Genomic DNA, 15,842 nt, shown 5'->3' on the forward strand with positions numbered 1-15,842 from the left:
GAGGGGTTTGGAACAGCCTGAAGACAATCTCAGGACAAAAACCAGCCCCCCAGGGTGCAGGAGACTTGGGGTGGGTGAATGACCTAAATAAATATTTTAATTGTTTTGATCAACCACCCACCCCTCCCCCAGCATCGTCCCCCCTGCTGCAATCTCCCTCATCTTCAGGGCCTGCCTGTCTTTCATCACAGGACTTCACAAATCTCAGCTCCCAGCCATCACACCCACCCCCGGCTTCTGTGGACTCCAACATACACCCCCTTCCCCCAAAATCCCCTCTCTCCATCTCAGCACTTCAAGTGAGGAACGAGCTTTGCAAGATCAAGGTGCGTAAGGCTGCAGGTCCAGATGGCATCAGCTCCAGGCTCCTGAGATGCTGTGCAGATGAACTCTGTAGCATCCTAGGATATCTGTTCAACCTGAGCCTGTCACTGGGGAAAGTACCACCGCTGTGGAAGACCTGTGTGGTACCGGTACCAAAGACCACCCATCCCAAGGACCTCAGCAGCTACCGGCCGGTAGCCCTGACATCAGATCTGATGAAGACCCCCGAGAGGTTGGTTCTAAAGCATCTGCGTCCCCTGGTGAGGTCTTCATTGGATCTGCTGCAGTTTGCTTACCAGCCTGGCATTGGGGTGGAGGACGCCATCATCTACCTCCTGCACCAAGCTCTGACTCACCTGGAGAAGCCTGGAAGCACTGTGAGGATCATGTTCTTTGATTTCTCCAGTGCTTTCAACACCATCCAGCCACGACTTCTGAGGGACAAGCTGGAGCTATCGGGAGTGGACCACCACATGTCCCAGTGGATACTGGACTACCTCGCAGAATGTCCACAGTATGTGAGGTCACAGGGCTGTGTCTCTGACATGCTGGTCTGCAGTACGGGGGCCCCACAGGGAACTGTGCTGGCACCGTTCCTCTTCACCCTCTACACTGCAGACTTCTCCATCAACTTCCCACGCTGCCACCTACAGAAGTTCTCTGACGACTCTGCCATAGTCGGCCTCATCACAGGTGAGGACGACTCAGAGTACAGACAGTGGACTCTGGACTTTGTTTAGTGGTGTCAGCAGAACCACCTGCTGATCAACGCCGGGAAAACCAAGGAGTTGGTGGTGGATTTCCGGAGACGCAGACCCACCACACTGACACCAGTGAACATCCAGGGAGTGGACATTGAGATAGTGGACTCGTATAGGTACCTGGGTGTTCACCTGAATAATAAGCTAGACTGGAGCCACAACACCGATGCTCTTTACAGGAAGGGTCAGAGCAGACTCTACCTGCTGAGGCGGCTGAGGTCATTTGGAGTACAGGGAGCGCTTTTAAAGACCTTCTATGACTCTGTGTTTATAAAGACATCTGTTTATGAGTCTCAAATCATAAACAGACCTGGGCAAGGGTTTTGTGACTTTGATCAACTCAAAACACTTGTGTAATTCATTTGAGATCCTTTCATCCAAGTGGACATAACATGAATTGCTGAGCAGCTAAGTGCAATGTTTAACTTGAATGCTCGACAGGTAGAGATTGTTGCATCCTGATGGTCTTAAAGTTAGGAGTTCAGACTTCCAGTCTGTACAAAGGTGTATGCCCAGCAGCAATGGAAATTGCCTGGCTTTTTGGTTCAGCTTATCTTTCTGAATCATCCTTTTCTGACATGAACTTCATGTAGAACAAACACAGAACACATCTTACTGATGTTTATATGTATGCACGAGTGTTAAACTCAAGTATTCTACAAAAATTTAAGAAATATCTCAAAAAATCTTAAGATGCAATGATTTGTTTAAAATGCAATAGATTTGGTGACTAGTACATATGTTACAAGAATAATTTGAAAATGTCTTGTTTTAAATATTAATCATACTAATTTGTACAAAAATGGCACAGAGTTCATGATTTACTCAAAATGTTTAGAAGGTACTCGAGATGTATTTCTTTAATGTCATTATGTTTCTAGAACTTCACAAAGAGACCCTTAAGAACTTGGGGTGTCATCTGGGTCATTTAACTAATGCTCAGGTGGCTAAACTAAAGACCTTATCTCAAGTATTCAGGTTCGTTTGGTGATGTGCTTTCTTGTACAGACTGGGTGGAGCATGTTATCAATGTAAAATGGTCTGTATTTGTATAGCGCTTTACTAGTGCCTAAAGACCCCAAAGCGCTTTACACATTCAGTCATCCACCCACTCACATACTGGTGATGGCAAGCTACATTGTAGCCACAGCCACCCTGGGGCGCACTGACAGAGGCGAGGCTGCCGGACACTGGCGCCACCAGGCCCTCTGACCACCACCAGTAGGCAACGGGTGAAGGACACGACGACCAAGAATGTCTGAGCCGGGGCTTGAACCGGCAACCTTCCGATTACAAGATGAACTGCCAACTCTTTGAGCCACGATCACCACGAATGTAGGGGAGACACAGGCTATTTGCTAGCATTTCTATAGGATTACTTCTGAGAAGCATGAATATCTGAATGCTGAGGTGGAGTACATGTTTAAACATGATATAGACATATTAGTCCAAAATGTGATCGTTGTAAACTTGGAGAAGGCACTCTTACCCATTTATTCTGGACCTGTCCCAAATTGCATAACTATTGGTTGGACATCTTTAAATGTTTTTCTGATATGTACAACTGCACATTAGAGCCAGACCTATGGGCAGAAATCTGTGCCTTCAGAAACTGAATTTGAATTAGCCTAATGTGAAATTCAAATTATTGATTTGAAAATGATCATCACTAAATTGAAATTTAATTTTATATTTTGAAAATTGTCAAGAGTGAACAAGCACTGATAGTGTAATCTACAGCTGTGGCCAAACGTTTACAGAATGAGAAGTGTTGTTTATTTATTTACAAAGTTTGCTGTTTCAGTGATAGTTGTATTATATCACTTCAAACAGAGGTGATCCAGTAATGCTGCACTAATGAATTAGACTAACTATTCACTTTAGCTAAAGTGTTGGGATGGACTGGACTGATTTTCTTTATTTGGTAAATGGACTGATTCTTATATAGCGCTTTTCTACTCTCTCGGAGTACTCAAAGTGCTCTATACAACATGCCACATTCACCCAATCACACCCATTCTCACAAGCACTTTATCTATACTTAGTGCTATCTAACTACATTCACACACATTCACTCTCCGATGGATGCATCGGAGAGCAACTTGGGGTTGGTATCTTGCCCAAGGATACTTGATATGCAGACTGGAGGAGCCAAGGATCGAACCACCAACCTTCCGATCAGTAGGTGACCTGCTCTACCTCCTGAGCTACAGCCACCCCCTGATGCTGTGTAAGACATAAATAAAGCTCAAATACAAAGGTTTGGACACTGTTTTGCATGTTTAACTACTGTAGGGGTCTCTGCAAGCATACAGGGCTCTGAGAGGGTACAAGATGACAACTTTGGAATTCTACAAGAAACAGTCGATCATATTTGTTTGTCAAAGCTGAATCCAGGGCAAACTACGCTAAATTAGCATTTTAGGTAACAGCTACAATAAGCATAAAAGTTACAGTACGGCTATCATTTGTTAACATGACGCTTGTTCTTATACATGTAATACATTTATTACCAGCCTGAGAGTTTATCCACTGGTCATTCGACATGACGAATGACTTCTGAAGTCTGAATTCAGCTCAAGATGCTGTAGATTCCCGTCAGTAACACTTTTGGTCCGCTAGTAAAACATAGTTCTACTAATCTATTAAGCATTTATTCAAGTTACAATTCAGATTCAATCTGAGCAATTGAAATTCGAATTTAACTTATTCAAATTCAGTTTAAGATGGCACAGATTTCTGCCCATACATACCCAATAACTGGATTGTTTGGATCCTCCTCTTCCCCTTTACACCTCAGCTCTGCTGTACAAACTACAATTCTGTTTGGAATGGTAATTGCTAAGAAAATTATCTTGACTGTCTGGAAATCTGACATTGTACCTCAATTCAAAATGTGGCTGACTGCTCTACTGTATATGGAGAGAATTAGGTATACATTAGAGAACAAGGGCAGCATAGTGGCACGGTGGTTAGCACGGTAGCCGCACAGCAAGATGGATTAGAGGGCAAACTTAGTAAGTTTTTTAATGTGTGGCAGCCATTTTTAGATCATGTATTAAAACAAAGCTTTCTTTGATTGATAATTCAGTCTACCACCCCAGTGTTTTATTTTTGTATCTTGCCAGTGTTGAAGTAGTATCTTTGTTGATGCAGTGTAATTTTTTGCCTTATGTTTTTTTTGCCCTTGTTGTTGTGTTGTCTGTTTTGTTTTGTTTTCTTTAAATCAAAAATCTTAATAAACATATTTAAAAAACCTTCTGCCTCTAGTTGGGCATCGTCATGTTTGTTGGTACATAAGCGTGATAACATACCCAGGTTCTTAATAACTTTTGAAAAGTTAACAGGGTCACAAGACCAAAGTCTTTTCCATTGCCTCAGATGGAGGACTGCGTGGAACAGGTTGTTTCAGCCAAGTATGTCAGTAAGTTTGATCTGCTGAAAGGCTATTGGCAGATTCCCCTGTCAAAAAGAGAACAGAAAGTGGCAACATTTATTATTCCATCAGGGCTGTATTCTTATGAAGTGATGCTGTTTGGCTTGAGGAACAAAAACTTGGTGGTCTGCAGTGACTCTTAGGTTTCTCATATGCAGAGAGTTAGGGCACTGTTTGATTGTTTGACAGAGGCAAAGCTCACAGTGGATCTTGTGAAATGTGATTTTGTGACTTACCTGGCTAAAAAAGGTTTCCTTGCTAAGTTGCCTGTTATGTGTAGTTCCCACACTGGATGATCCCTTGGACTTAAGTTTTTAGATGGAATATAGTGGCTAGTCACCCTATCTGCCCTTCTTTAACATTCAAAATCCTGATACATATTGTGCTTGAAAGGCTTTCAGAATCAGTCAGAATCAGCATACTTTATTAATCCCTAAGGAAATTATGTGGGTTACAGTCTGTTTCTGTTACAGTAACAATAACAGAAACAAACTAGACTATTTAACAGTACAATATGTTACAGATTTAAGAAAATGCACAATATATACAAATCACTCAATAGTAAATATCAAGGACTGACAGCGGTGATTATAAACAAATATCGGAATATTGACAGCAACATTACTGAGTAGAAAAGAGCGTGTGCAAAAAGGGTGTATTTATGAAATTCATTAAATTGAAAAAAAAAAATGTTGACAAATGCTTTTTGTCTGCAGCCCCCTCCCCCCCTCCCTGGACACAAGCATTTCACTGCATGTTGTACTTATACGACTATGTATTTTACGAATAAAATGTGAATTTGAACTTGAACTTGAAGAACATGCTATTGTATAAACAGTGTGTTTTGAATGAAGAGATGAGAAAATGCAGAGGAAAAGTGAACTGTCCAGTGTCCAGAGTTTGAAATGTAAAACATTCATTCTGTTAAAAGAATAATTTTCACTTTCTATTGAGCTTCTCTGAAACATTGCTTTTCCTGGAGATATCAGGTCAATATCAGGTTTTTTTTTTTTTTTTTTTTTAAAAAAACAGGTCTAACAACAATTGCACCATTCCTCCTACTGTTTGTTTTCAATTTCACCACAGTTTGTTTGGAACATTCACACACAAAAACACAGATACATTTTTCTACTAGGAAAACTGAAGGTTAACAAAAAATGTCAAGAAGTCATTCTAGCTACCTCTGACTGGCATCGACAATGAAAAAAGAGCTTCTGGACCTGCTGCTGCATTACAACAAAGTATTGCAATAAAACATTGTGCCATAATAGATTACATAAAATTACCCAATGTCTAAATGACAATTTTAAGATTCACAGTAGGCCTATAACTTTCACAATATTATAATGAGCAAGTTAACATGAATATCATAATATGTCAGTTTTAAAATATTATTTGTCACACCCAAAAGAGTTATCTTCTTCACAGTCTGAAGATTTTATTTTTAATATTTTGCTTTTTACTTTCAATCCGATCAAGATTTTTGGATTCAGTCTTTTTTGCAGAGGTCAAATACACACGATTAAGTTTAACAGGAAGAACAATGTTTTCACTTGAAAACACTAAATTCACATTTTGATATTTTAGTTGGTACTGCTACCTCGCAACAAGAAGGTCTCGAGTTCAAATCCACTTACTGGCTGGGGCCTTTCTGTGGAGTTTGTGTGGGTGCTCCTAAAAAAACATGCTTGAAGATCCAGGACCATGACAGTTTTGTGACATTGTAACTCAAAATGTTTTGTTCAGTCTCATTTTATAATAATCTTTTTCTGATATATCTGTTTTAAACAAAATAAATGCTTTTTTAAAAAAAACATATAATAAAGACACATAAAAAAAGACAAACAAGACTGTATAGTTTCATATATTTGTCAATTTAATAGGGATGTAACAAACTTAACATTAAACATTGGTTCATGACGTTTCATCTTCAAACTTCATCTGTCCTGTGGTTCTTGCAGTTTCAAAATCACACTGTACAGTCATACGTAAGCTTTCACCAAAATTTGATTGTGTTGTAATATGTGTGGTCGAACTCAAACCACAACTTTGTTGTGCAAGTGATTTTATTTACAATGATGTTGAATTGATGTTGTTAAAAGACATTAGAAATCTTTTAACGAAGGCATCAAAGAGATAACCACCACAGTTAGACAACACCCAGGTGAAAACTAGGGCTGGGAAGCCCTAAAAAGACACCGTGTTGAGCTTCTGAGGTTCAGCTGTTTTGAAAAACTGCTCTGAACAAAACACCCAGGTCACATGACCATGAGCAAACAAAGCTTTTACAAGCTTCACGCTAGTTTTGACAGGCGGCATACCCTCTGCTTTCAGTTATTGCGAGGTGTGAGCATTTCAGTGTTTAATTAACCATTTGTAATTACTGAATAAATGACTGCTGCTTCTGTTTATTATGCATGTGTAAAAGAAAACAATACCCTCTTTCTCATTATTAATTTTGCTGTGACTTTAAGGGTCCCTGTTTGTATTATCTGAATTGATTTGAATTGTACACACAATTGTTTCTCACAACAGCATCTTCAAGATGTGGTGATAGCCAAATTGGCCAGCAGATGTCACTGTGGAAATGGGTTTCAGATTGTTTTGAAGCCTAAATACAATTCTTTGAATGCTTTGAATGTTTCAGTGCTTAATGAAGCCTTGCTTTGCCCATCACTAGTGAAGACTGAAGGCCAGGTCACAGCTTCAATAGTAGTCAGCTGATTGACAGATACCTCACAGGTTGATTGCATCAGGTGTGGTCAGTGTGTTACCCTGTAAGGTAAGGTGGGGTAAGTAAACACACACACACACACACACACACACACACACACACACACACACACACAGTAACAAGAGAGCCTACTAAGTGGGAGAGAGATAAATCAAAGAGGTGAGAGTGAGAAATGGTGGAAACACACAGAAAGATTTGAGGACCATGACTGAGTGAAATCCAGAGCACAGCAGCAAAATGGATTTCAGGACTGAGCAGAAGAGCAGAGTATGGAGAGAAATTTCAGTAAGGAGAAATGATTAGGAGCTGAACATAAACATGGAATCCCAGTGGTGATAGGGATGAGGGTAGCCCCCCCCCCCCCCCCCCGGAGGGTAGGGCCCCCTGGAGTCTAGATGCTGGAGGTGGAGGTGGAAATGGAGGTGGGTTGCACAGATGTGTCTGCAAGGAAGAATGATAGATGTGCAGTGAGATTTAAAGTATGCAGAGTGAAGGTTGATTGACTTGTGACTCCAGATCTTCCTGTTTAAAATTACGAATAAGTTTCATTAGAATTTTGTATGATATGATCCACAAATATACAAATGATTTGCACTGATTTGTCTGCAACTTTATGAGCTTATGGTTTGTGAGAGTTGGTTCCTGTTGTCTGCAAGTGAATAAAATTAAAACAAAATGATACATGACCACCAAAGCTTCTTTAAAATGATACATGATTTAATAACTAAAGCATTTGGTTAATATAAATTCCTCAACACAACAAGATTTGAGAAGATTTTCATCAGATTGTATCAAAATCTCTAGTGTCTGACAACTTTTTAAAAATAATTTCACATTGCAGAATTATTTAAAAAGGAGTCTTGATGCATGCTCAATCATCCAGGTAAGTAAATCTCCAAAAGTTGATTCTGTTCATCTGGACGTAGTGTTTTGTCATTTTGGGTGTCATCAGGACGCTACAACACAGAGCGAACACCATCCCCACTGACACAGCGGCCAGGGAGGCAGAAGAACAGCACATCAAGAAGGCCCTGAGTAAATGTGGTTATCCCAGCTGGACTTTTGTCAAAGCTGGAAAGGCACCTAAAGAAAGCTCCAGCCGATCCAGGAGAGAAGGACAACCGCTGCCCAAGCGAAAACCTGTAGTGATCCCATATGTGTCAGAAGTATCGGATTAGTTGAGACACATTTTTTCTAAACACCGTGTCTCTGTGACTTTTAAATCCCAAAACATGCTGCACCAAAAATTGGTCCACCCCAAGGATCGGGTCCCCCGACACAAACAGAGTAATATAGTTGTCACGGCTGAGGCAGCAGTCGTGTGGTGGAAAGAATGAGGACCCAAGTTGCAGACAGCGGTGGAGGTGCGACTGAGGTTTATTTACAGTGAACAATAACCATGGTGAGGGCAGAACTGAACATAAACCTAAACTGGGCAAAACTAATAATAGCAAAACACAAAACCATAACTCACGGAGGCACACAGAAAAGTCACGAAGAAAGCAGAGCAGAGATATGCAGGGAAACACTGAGTAACACAGAATAATGCAGAGTAACACAGTCCTACAAAGTAAAACAGGAAACACACAGACTGTTTTGCAACACAAAACTCTGGAACACGGACAGAGCGCAGAGGAAAGACACAGGTTGAGATGATAAAACACTGAAACCAAAACCAACCCTAAGAACTAATACAAAATCGGAATAAACACAAAACATAAGATGATACCAAAAAGAACACAAAACACTGGGTCAGCGACCCAGGATCACGACAATAGTGTATGCTGTTAAGTGCCAGGAGGATTGCCAGGATTTATACATCGGGGAAACCAAACAACCTCTGGCGAAGCGGATGGCACAACACAGAAGAGCTACCTCGTCAGGCCAGGACTCTGCAGTTTATTTACACCTACAGGCCAGTGGACACTCTTTCAAGGATGAGGATGTACACATCCTGGACAGGGAGGAACGCTGGTTTGAGCGCGGAGTCAAGGAGGCCATTTACGTGAAAAGGGAAAGACCATCTGTGAATTGAGGAGGGGGCCTAAGGGTACATCTTTCACCATCTTACAATGCTGTGATTGCAGCCATACCCCAACTCTCTGTGAATTGTACTCATGGCCATTGATCAGTGGTTGTTGATCAATGGTCATGAGAATTTGCGTAATTAAGATTAAGGGAACACCCCCAGCCCATTGTTCCTTCAGTGGGCTGGTTTCAGTCATTATGCAAATGTACTGTTTATAAGATTGAGGAAACCTGCAGTCAGCTGAGACTGAAGAAGTCACTTGGACGAGTGACGAAACGTTTTTCCCACAAAACGCTACGTCCAGATGAATTGATTTGTTAATAACAATTACAAACATGTAGTCAAAAATGAAAAATGATTAGAAATTGATTAAGTAAACAAATGGAAACTGGAAAGGCAAAAATGTTTTGTTTCTTTTTGTATCTATTAATCATTTAATGTTCACAAAAGCGCAATACCTTTTTTAAAAATTGTTGATATATTTAGTTAATAAAAATTGCACTTTTAAAGTTACCAGAAATATATTGGAATAAAACATTTAACATTTACCTCAGAGTTCTAAAGTGTTATGAAACCTGAGTATTCAGGTAAAGTAAAAGTATTTCAAGTTTGTATTTAAGTACAAAACGTGAGTAAATGTGCTGAATTACTTTCCACTTGCAAAAAACAGATGGAGCAACACAACAAGACCACAGAGAGAGGTAAAGTGAGTGAAGTGGGTCAGATTTTCACCATTGTTACGTGTGGTTGGAATGACAAAAACAGTAGTATTGAGAAGGGTGGGTTTAGTATTGTTAAATGGGGTGGGGGCAGTGTTGTTAAACGGGGTGGAGGCATTGGTGTTAAAAGAGGTAAGGACAGTTGTGTTAAAAGGGGTGGGGGCAGTGGTGTTAAAGCGGGTGGGGTTAGTAGTGTTAAACGGGGTGGGGGCAGTGGTGTTAAAAGGGGTAGGGACAGTGGTGTTAAAGCGGGTTGGGTTAGTAGTGTTAAACGGGGTGGGGGCAGTGGTGTTAAAGCGGGTGGGGTTAGTAGTGTTAAATGGGGTGGGGGCAGTGGTGTTAAAAGGGGTAGGGACAGTGGTGTTAAAGCGGGTGGGGTTAGTAGTGTTAAACGGGGTGGGGGCAGTGGTGTTAAAAGGTGCGGGGATGGTTATAGGTGGTGATGTTGGGCAGGTGAAGTTTGAGTCGCTGTCTGAGCCTGAAGAGGTGAAGGTAACAAAACCAGGTGGTGTCCCTGTGACAGTGTCACTGATCCATTTCTGGTATTGGGATACACGAGTGTAGATTGAAGGTCCCCAACAAGCACTATAACTAGTAATTCCAATCTGGACCCAGACTGATCCTGCCTTCATCATGAGTGGTTCTCCTCGATCTCCCTGTGAAAAGAAATTTATAGTAATTGTAAAGACAGGTCAGTGACTTTCAAAAGAGGATCTGTCTCAGTAATAGCTATCCTGCTGAAGCAATAGTCTTATCAACTTCAAAATAACCTGTTATTTTTACTTCTGAATAGAAGGCAGGTAGAAAAAAATTTGATATATTGATATTGATTGATAATTTGAGATCTGAGCTAGTATTCAATTACTTGGTCTATGGTGTACTTGGCCTTATTTGTTTTATTCAATTTTTATTCATACAGAGCCACATCACTGTTGCCTCAAGGCAATTCCTGTATATGTGCTTTACAAGCACATTAAAAGGAAACAAGATGAAAGAGAAGGCTGAAAGCAAAGTATTGTCTTCAAGGAAGTGTGAACCTGTCCTACAAGCTGTACTGAGACAGCGAGAAAGCTACTGACAAATGTATCAATGAATCATTTTACCAACAGGCTGCTTTCAGGGCTGAAAATTTAAGCTGCCACTGAAGCAACCTCCCACATAGCAAAATCGGTATGGCCTGGATCTGGCCCACACAATGTTCTTACACATGGCCACAAGAATGACGGCCCTTTGGTGGCCCAGATCAGGTTTGTCAGATGTGGCCCACACATTGGCCAGATAGTGAATGGACTGACTCTCATATAGCGCTTTTCTATTCTCCCAGATTACTCATAGTGCACTATACAACATGCCACATTCACCCAATCACACACTTCCTCTAAACTGTGTGGTTCCTATTTCTCACACATCCAGACTCTTGAGATGCAGACTGGAGGAGCCAGGGATCGAACCACTAACCTTCCGATCAGTAGGTGATCTGCTCTACTTCCTGAGTTACAGCCATCCACTGGCAAGGATGAGTAACCGTCACTAGGTATTGGATAAAGTGTGCACTCACAAACATGTCAAACCTGCATTTGAAACGTTGGCTCCCATAGTAATATTGCAACATGGCATTTGGGTCTTCTAACTAAGATAATGGATGTTTTTGTGATGTAAGTTAATGAGTCATACATGGTTCTGTAAATTATGAAAACTGTGATATGTGACAACTATGTGTAATGATTAATATTTTGCAATGCTTGATTTTGAAAAATTGTAAAAACGTTTCTCACGACAAAAAATATAAGTAATTATTATTTAATTATGTTTAAATTAAAATATAGAAGCCAGAGAGATTGCATGTAAAATAAACTTTTATCATAAAAATAAGAAATAATCTATTTTAAAGTCCCCTTAGTAGGTTTTTACATTAGTTATCTGATGTCACTGAAAATTTTTTTGAAGAAATGATTTTAAGGAATTTAGTGAAACTCAAATATCAACAAAACCTGACCACTGGAGGGTTGGATTTTAATAACTATACAATGTTGATCACTGAGACAGAAACAGAGCCCCCTCACCCAAAGTGTAACTAAAAGGAATTCATTACATGACATGGACCCTTCCATCCAAATCTGGGACCAGTGCAGGTAAAGTTCTCTGTAATGTGGGGAGGCCAGTAGCTGTAGTCACCCAAGTTGCATCTGCACTCATTGTTTCCCAATATTGGTACATTAACTTCTTGCAGGATGTTGGGAAATTGATAATCTAATCAGAGAGAAAAAGGTAAAAGGTTTTTAACAAATCCATCATCAGTATTGTTACATTAATAAATTAAAAAGTATTTTGTAACTTACAAATATCATAACCAAAACCAGTGACCCAGCTGCTGGTCCCATTGTAGAAAGTGCTGTTTCCTGAGGCTAAGCATATCGGCTGAATGTAGTCTGTGAAATTCACAGGAGACGCCAGCTTCAGAAGACAAATGTCATTATTGTATGGCCAGTAGTAGTAGTAGTAGTAATCGGGACGTTGAGAATGGCAGACTATGTCTTCCACTTTCTGAGTCAGCTCATTTGGATTTGAACCTGACTGGTTGTAGCGTCCCAGATGAACCACAGTGTTGTAACTTGAACTTGAGACAGAAAAAAATTTTCTTTTAGAGATGGTAGATTAACTATTCACTTAAATAAACTTTGTTTATATAGCGAAAAATCACAACAACAGTCACCTCAGTGTCTTTAATATTGTAAAGTGAAGGATGTTTTACATTTTTTAATCAAACGCTTCATCAATAAACAATCAGATATGTCACAGTTTTCATTCACAATGTTAGACTGTGATCTTGCTGTTGCACCGGCCTGAGATCTGATGCCACAGAGACAGATTGCTTCCACACATTGTTTGACTGATCTGATCACAGCACGTTCTACATGTTCATGTATGTTAGATGCTAAATGAGCTCTGAATAGGGTCTGTTACTTGCAATAGCTATACCCTCAGCGTCCACGTCTTTAGTATTGTGTAGAAAAACACTTCAAAAACCCTTTGACTGTTTTCAGGGAAGAAGTTTAAAAAAATATTTGTTTTTTTAATTGTAAACAGTATATGTCGTGCACTACACATCACATTTAGAAATCATCATTATTTTACCAAAATGTAAACTTTGAAAATGTTTGAAAGTGACTCACGGTGGTAAGCACTGAGCAGCTGTCAGGACCCACTGGTTGGTGATTAGGGAACCTCCACACTGAATATATCCATAAGGTCCATAATTTACTACAATGGCATGCCAAGGCCAACTTCCTGGTGTTGCATCTTGTCCGCCGAAGATTCTGCTGTTTTTAACAGCTCTGCCACAGGCTGACAGAAGTAGACAACAGTTAAACAGTGAGTGCACTGATCAGCCACAACATTAAAACCACTCAGAGGTGACCGATAATGTTGATCATCTCTGACAGATACTAACTTACTGTATCTAGCTATATGCCGACTACTTCAGTTTATAGCTTTCATTTATTTATTGATTGATTTTTCATTTACTTTCTTTTACTTACCAGGCTGTTGTGACTGACAACCTAAAAAATGAGAAGATTAAGATAAACATATTAAACAAAACAGCAGGTGATGATTTGCATCGCTGAGAAAGAAAATACTTCAAATTAGTTTCACTAATTTCTTGCAACTGAAAAAACGATACAAATACAGCCAGATGGCCGCCTCATTCCTGACAGGACCATGGCAGATACTTGGTGGATTGATGACAGATTTTCAGCTCTGCACTGACAAATTGGCACTGCAAGGTTTTTTTAAGTCAAAAATGAAAATCAAACGTAAAAGCAAATTAAGCAAAGTATGTTAGATGTGATACAAAAACGCAAGTCAGACAGAGAGCACCACGACAGCACAACAATGTGTGTGCTTCGGCATATTGCTATAATGAAATACGCAAGAAATACATTAGCCTCAGCTATAAATTTTTTTAGGCCTCAGTGAAATGCTACTGTACTGCAGGAGAGGGAAAGCTTTGGTACTGTCGTTGCATCTACTAAAGAGAAACGCGCAAATGGAGCAACAAAATGCTGCTATAGCTGTTAACCAGGAAGCTCTGGCACTGTGCATAAAACTAATGATAATTCTCTGCATTTACACTTTCCAAATAAATTAAGAGTCATAGTGGTACCTTTGCAATTTATTTTAACACTCTGGCTCAAAAATTTAGTGGTGTGAGAGGGACAGTCCAAATCCAACAACTGGTACATGCACCGCAGTATTTATTTATTTAGTTATAGGTGGAAAGACTCCATGTGATGACAGGCAGGAGAGAATTAACATTTGTATTTCAACCTGGTCTTAATGAGTGACTATGCAAACAACACTCCCAGTTTTACCTTTTAAACCACACAATTTATATTTTTGACCTGAAAGTAGGGAACAAACTACAGAAAAATTATGGGAAACTGCAGGAAACTGCTGGACAATAACTATTCCAAGAATCATTGACAAAATATGTACATAACACTGTTATGTAAACAAACTGTGTTTATATAAACTTGGATTTCTAGAGATTTGAAGGAACCAAGTAATTTACCTCAAATACCTTTCCCAGTATCCAGTCCAAAAACTATATTATTACTATTATGAATGTGTAAAATATCAAAAATATATAACAATATTATAATATATATGACAATACATGATACCATCCATTAATCCATTCATTTCCAGTGGGTTTTCAGGTAATTTTTATACCTCTACTTCCTCAAATACTTCTTCAACTTAGGAAAACTCAGAAATAACAAAATTATTTAAAGAAAAATGCCTCACCTCTCCATGAGAGAATAGTCATCACAGCAATACAGCACAAAAACTGATGGAGAGCCATTGTTAACTGAATCTCTGTCATGGTGTAATTACATTAAAGTACCTGAAGATTATTCTCAGCTCCACCCAGAGCTCCACCCTGTCACTGTCGCATTACCTTTTCAAAAAAAAGTCAGGCAAGTGGTAATGAAATTTTGCTTGAGCAAGGGGTAAATAAGCTATTTTTCAAATTATCCTCATCCCTTATATTTGGGTGCTTTTTTGTAATTCTAAGGGATAAAGGCACACCCTAGGTTTTCACATGATTGCAACCATCAATCAACATCACTGCTAAAGATATGAGTAATACATCGATATTCTGCTGCAATCCACCTCACCTGATTCTTATCACAGCCACATTCTGTTAATTACTTTAAATTAACACAACTCAACTTTTCTGTGTTGAATTGTTTGCATTTTAAAACTTTCTGGTGAACAACCTTCTTCACTTTGTGTTGTACTTCTCTGAAACAATTTTATTTTTCTGTCTAATGCTGAAGCACCCCCAAAATGAATCAAAGCACCCCCAAACATTTCTTACTTTTTTGACAATATTTGCTGTTTGTGTGACACACTACTAAAAATATAAAAACCATACAGTATTTGGTTGAGACGTAATAGTTTAACAACGAAAGTATAGATATCTCGTTGAAACATTTTGACCCTCTTTAACAACATTCCAACATAACATTATTAGTGATTTGGGAGAATAAATTTAATTATATATTTTTATGTGGTTCAGCGACGACTCTAAAACCTCAGCCAATAATAAGTAGGCCAACTTTTGGATCATCTAGTTGTCTGTATGACTGCCGCAGTACATTCACCACATTTGCACACTATCAGAAAGTGCCAAACAGCTCTGGTGGAGTGAGGAGCTGTAAAGAGAAGCAGAGTGCTCAGTTTATATTCTAAAAATGTTTTCAGCGAGCTTGTTTCAAAGATTCTGTACAGCAGCTTTAAATGTTTTCCAAAAGCACACATACACTTATCA

General features: G+C 39.5%; 1 protein-coding gene across 1 annotated transcript in view; it reads right to left on the reverse strand.

The window, feature by feature from the left end:
• Positions 1-7,646: 7,646 nt before the first annotated feature.
• Positions 7,647-15,842, reverse strand: part of LOC100704455 (serine protease 48) — a 57,810-nt gene continuing 49,614 nt past the window's right edge. Inside the window, exons 4-7 of the mRNA XM_019352465.2 lie at positions 12,343-12,620; positions 12,096-12,253; positions 10,026-10,659; positions 7,647-7,696 (exon numbers count right to left, since the gene is read on the reverse strand). Coding sequence (XP_019208010.1) covers positions 7,647-7,696; positions 10,026-10,659; positions 12,096-12,253; positions 12,343-12,620 — 1,120 coding nt within the window. The remainder of the gene's footprint in view (positions 7,697-10,025; positions 10,660-12,095; positions 12,254-12,342; positions 12,621-15,842) is intronic.

This window comes from Oreochromis niloticus, linkage group LG3, assembly GCF_001858045.2.
Source record: "Oreochromis niloticus isolate F11D_XX linkage group LG3, O_niloticus_UMD_NMBU, whole genome shotgun sequence".
NCBI classification, from domain to species: domain Eukaryota; kingdom Metazoa; phylum Chordata; class Actinopteri; order Cichliformes; family Cichlidae; genus Oreochromis; species Oreochromis niloticus.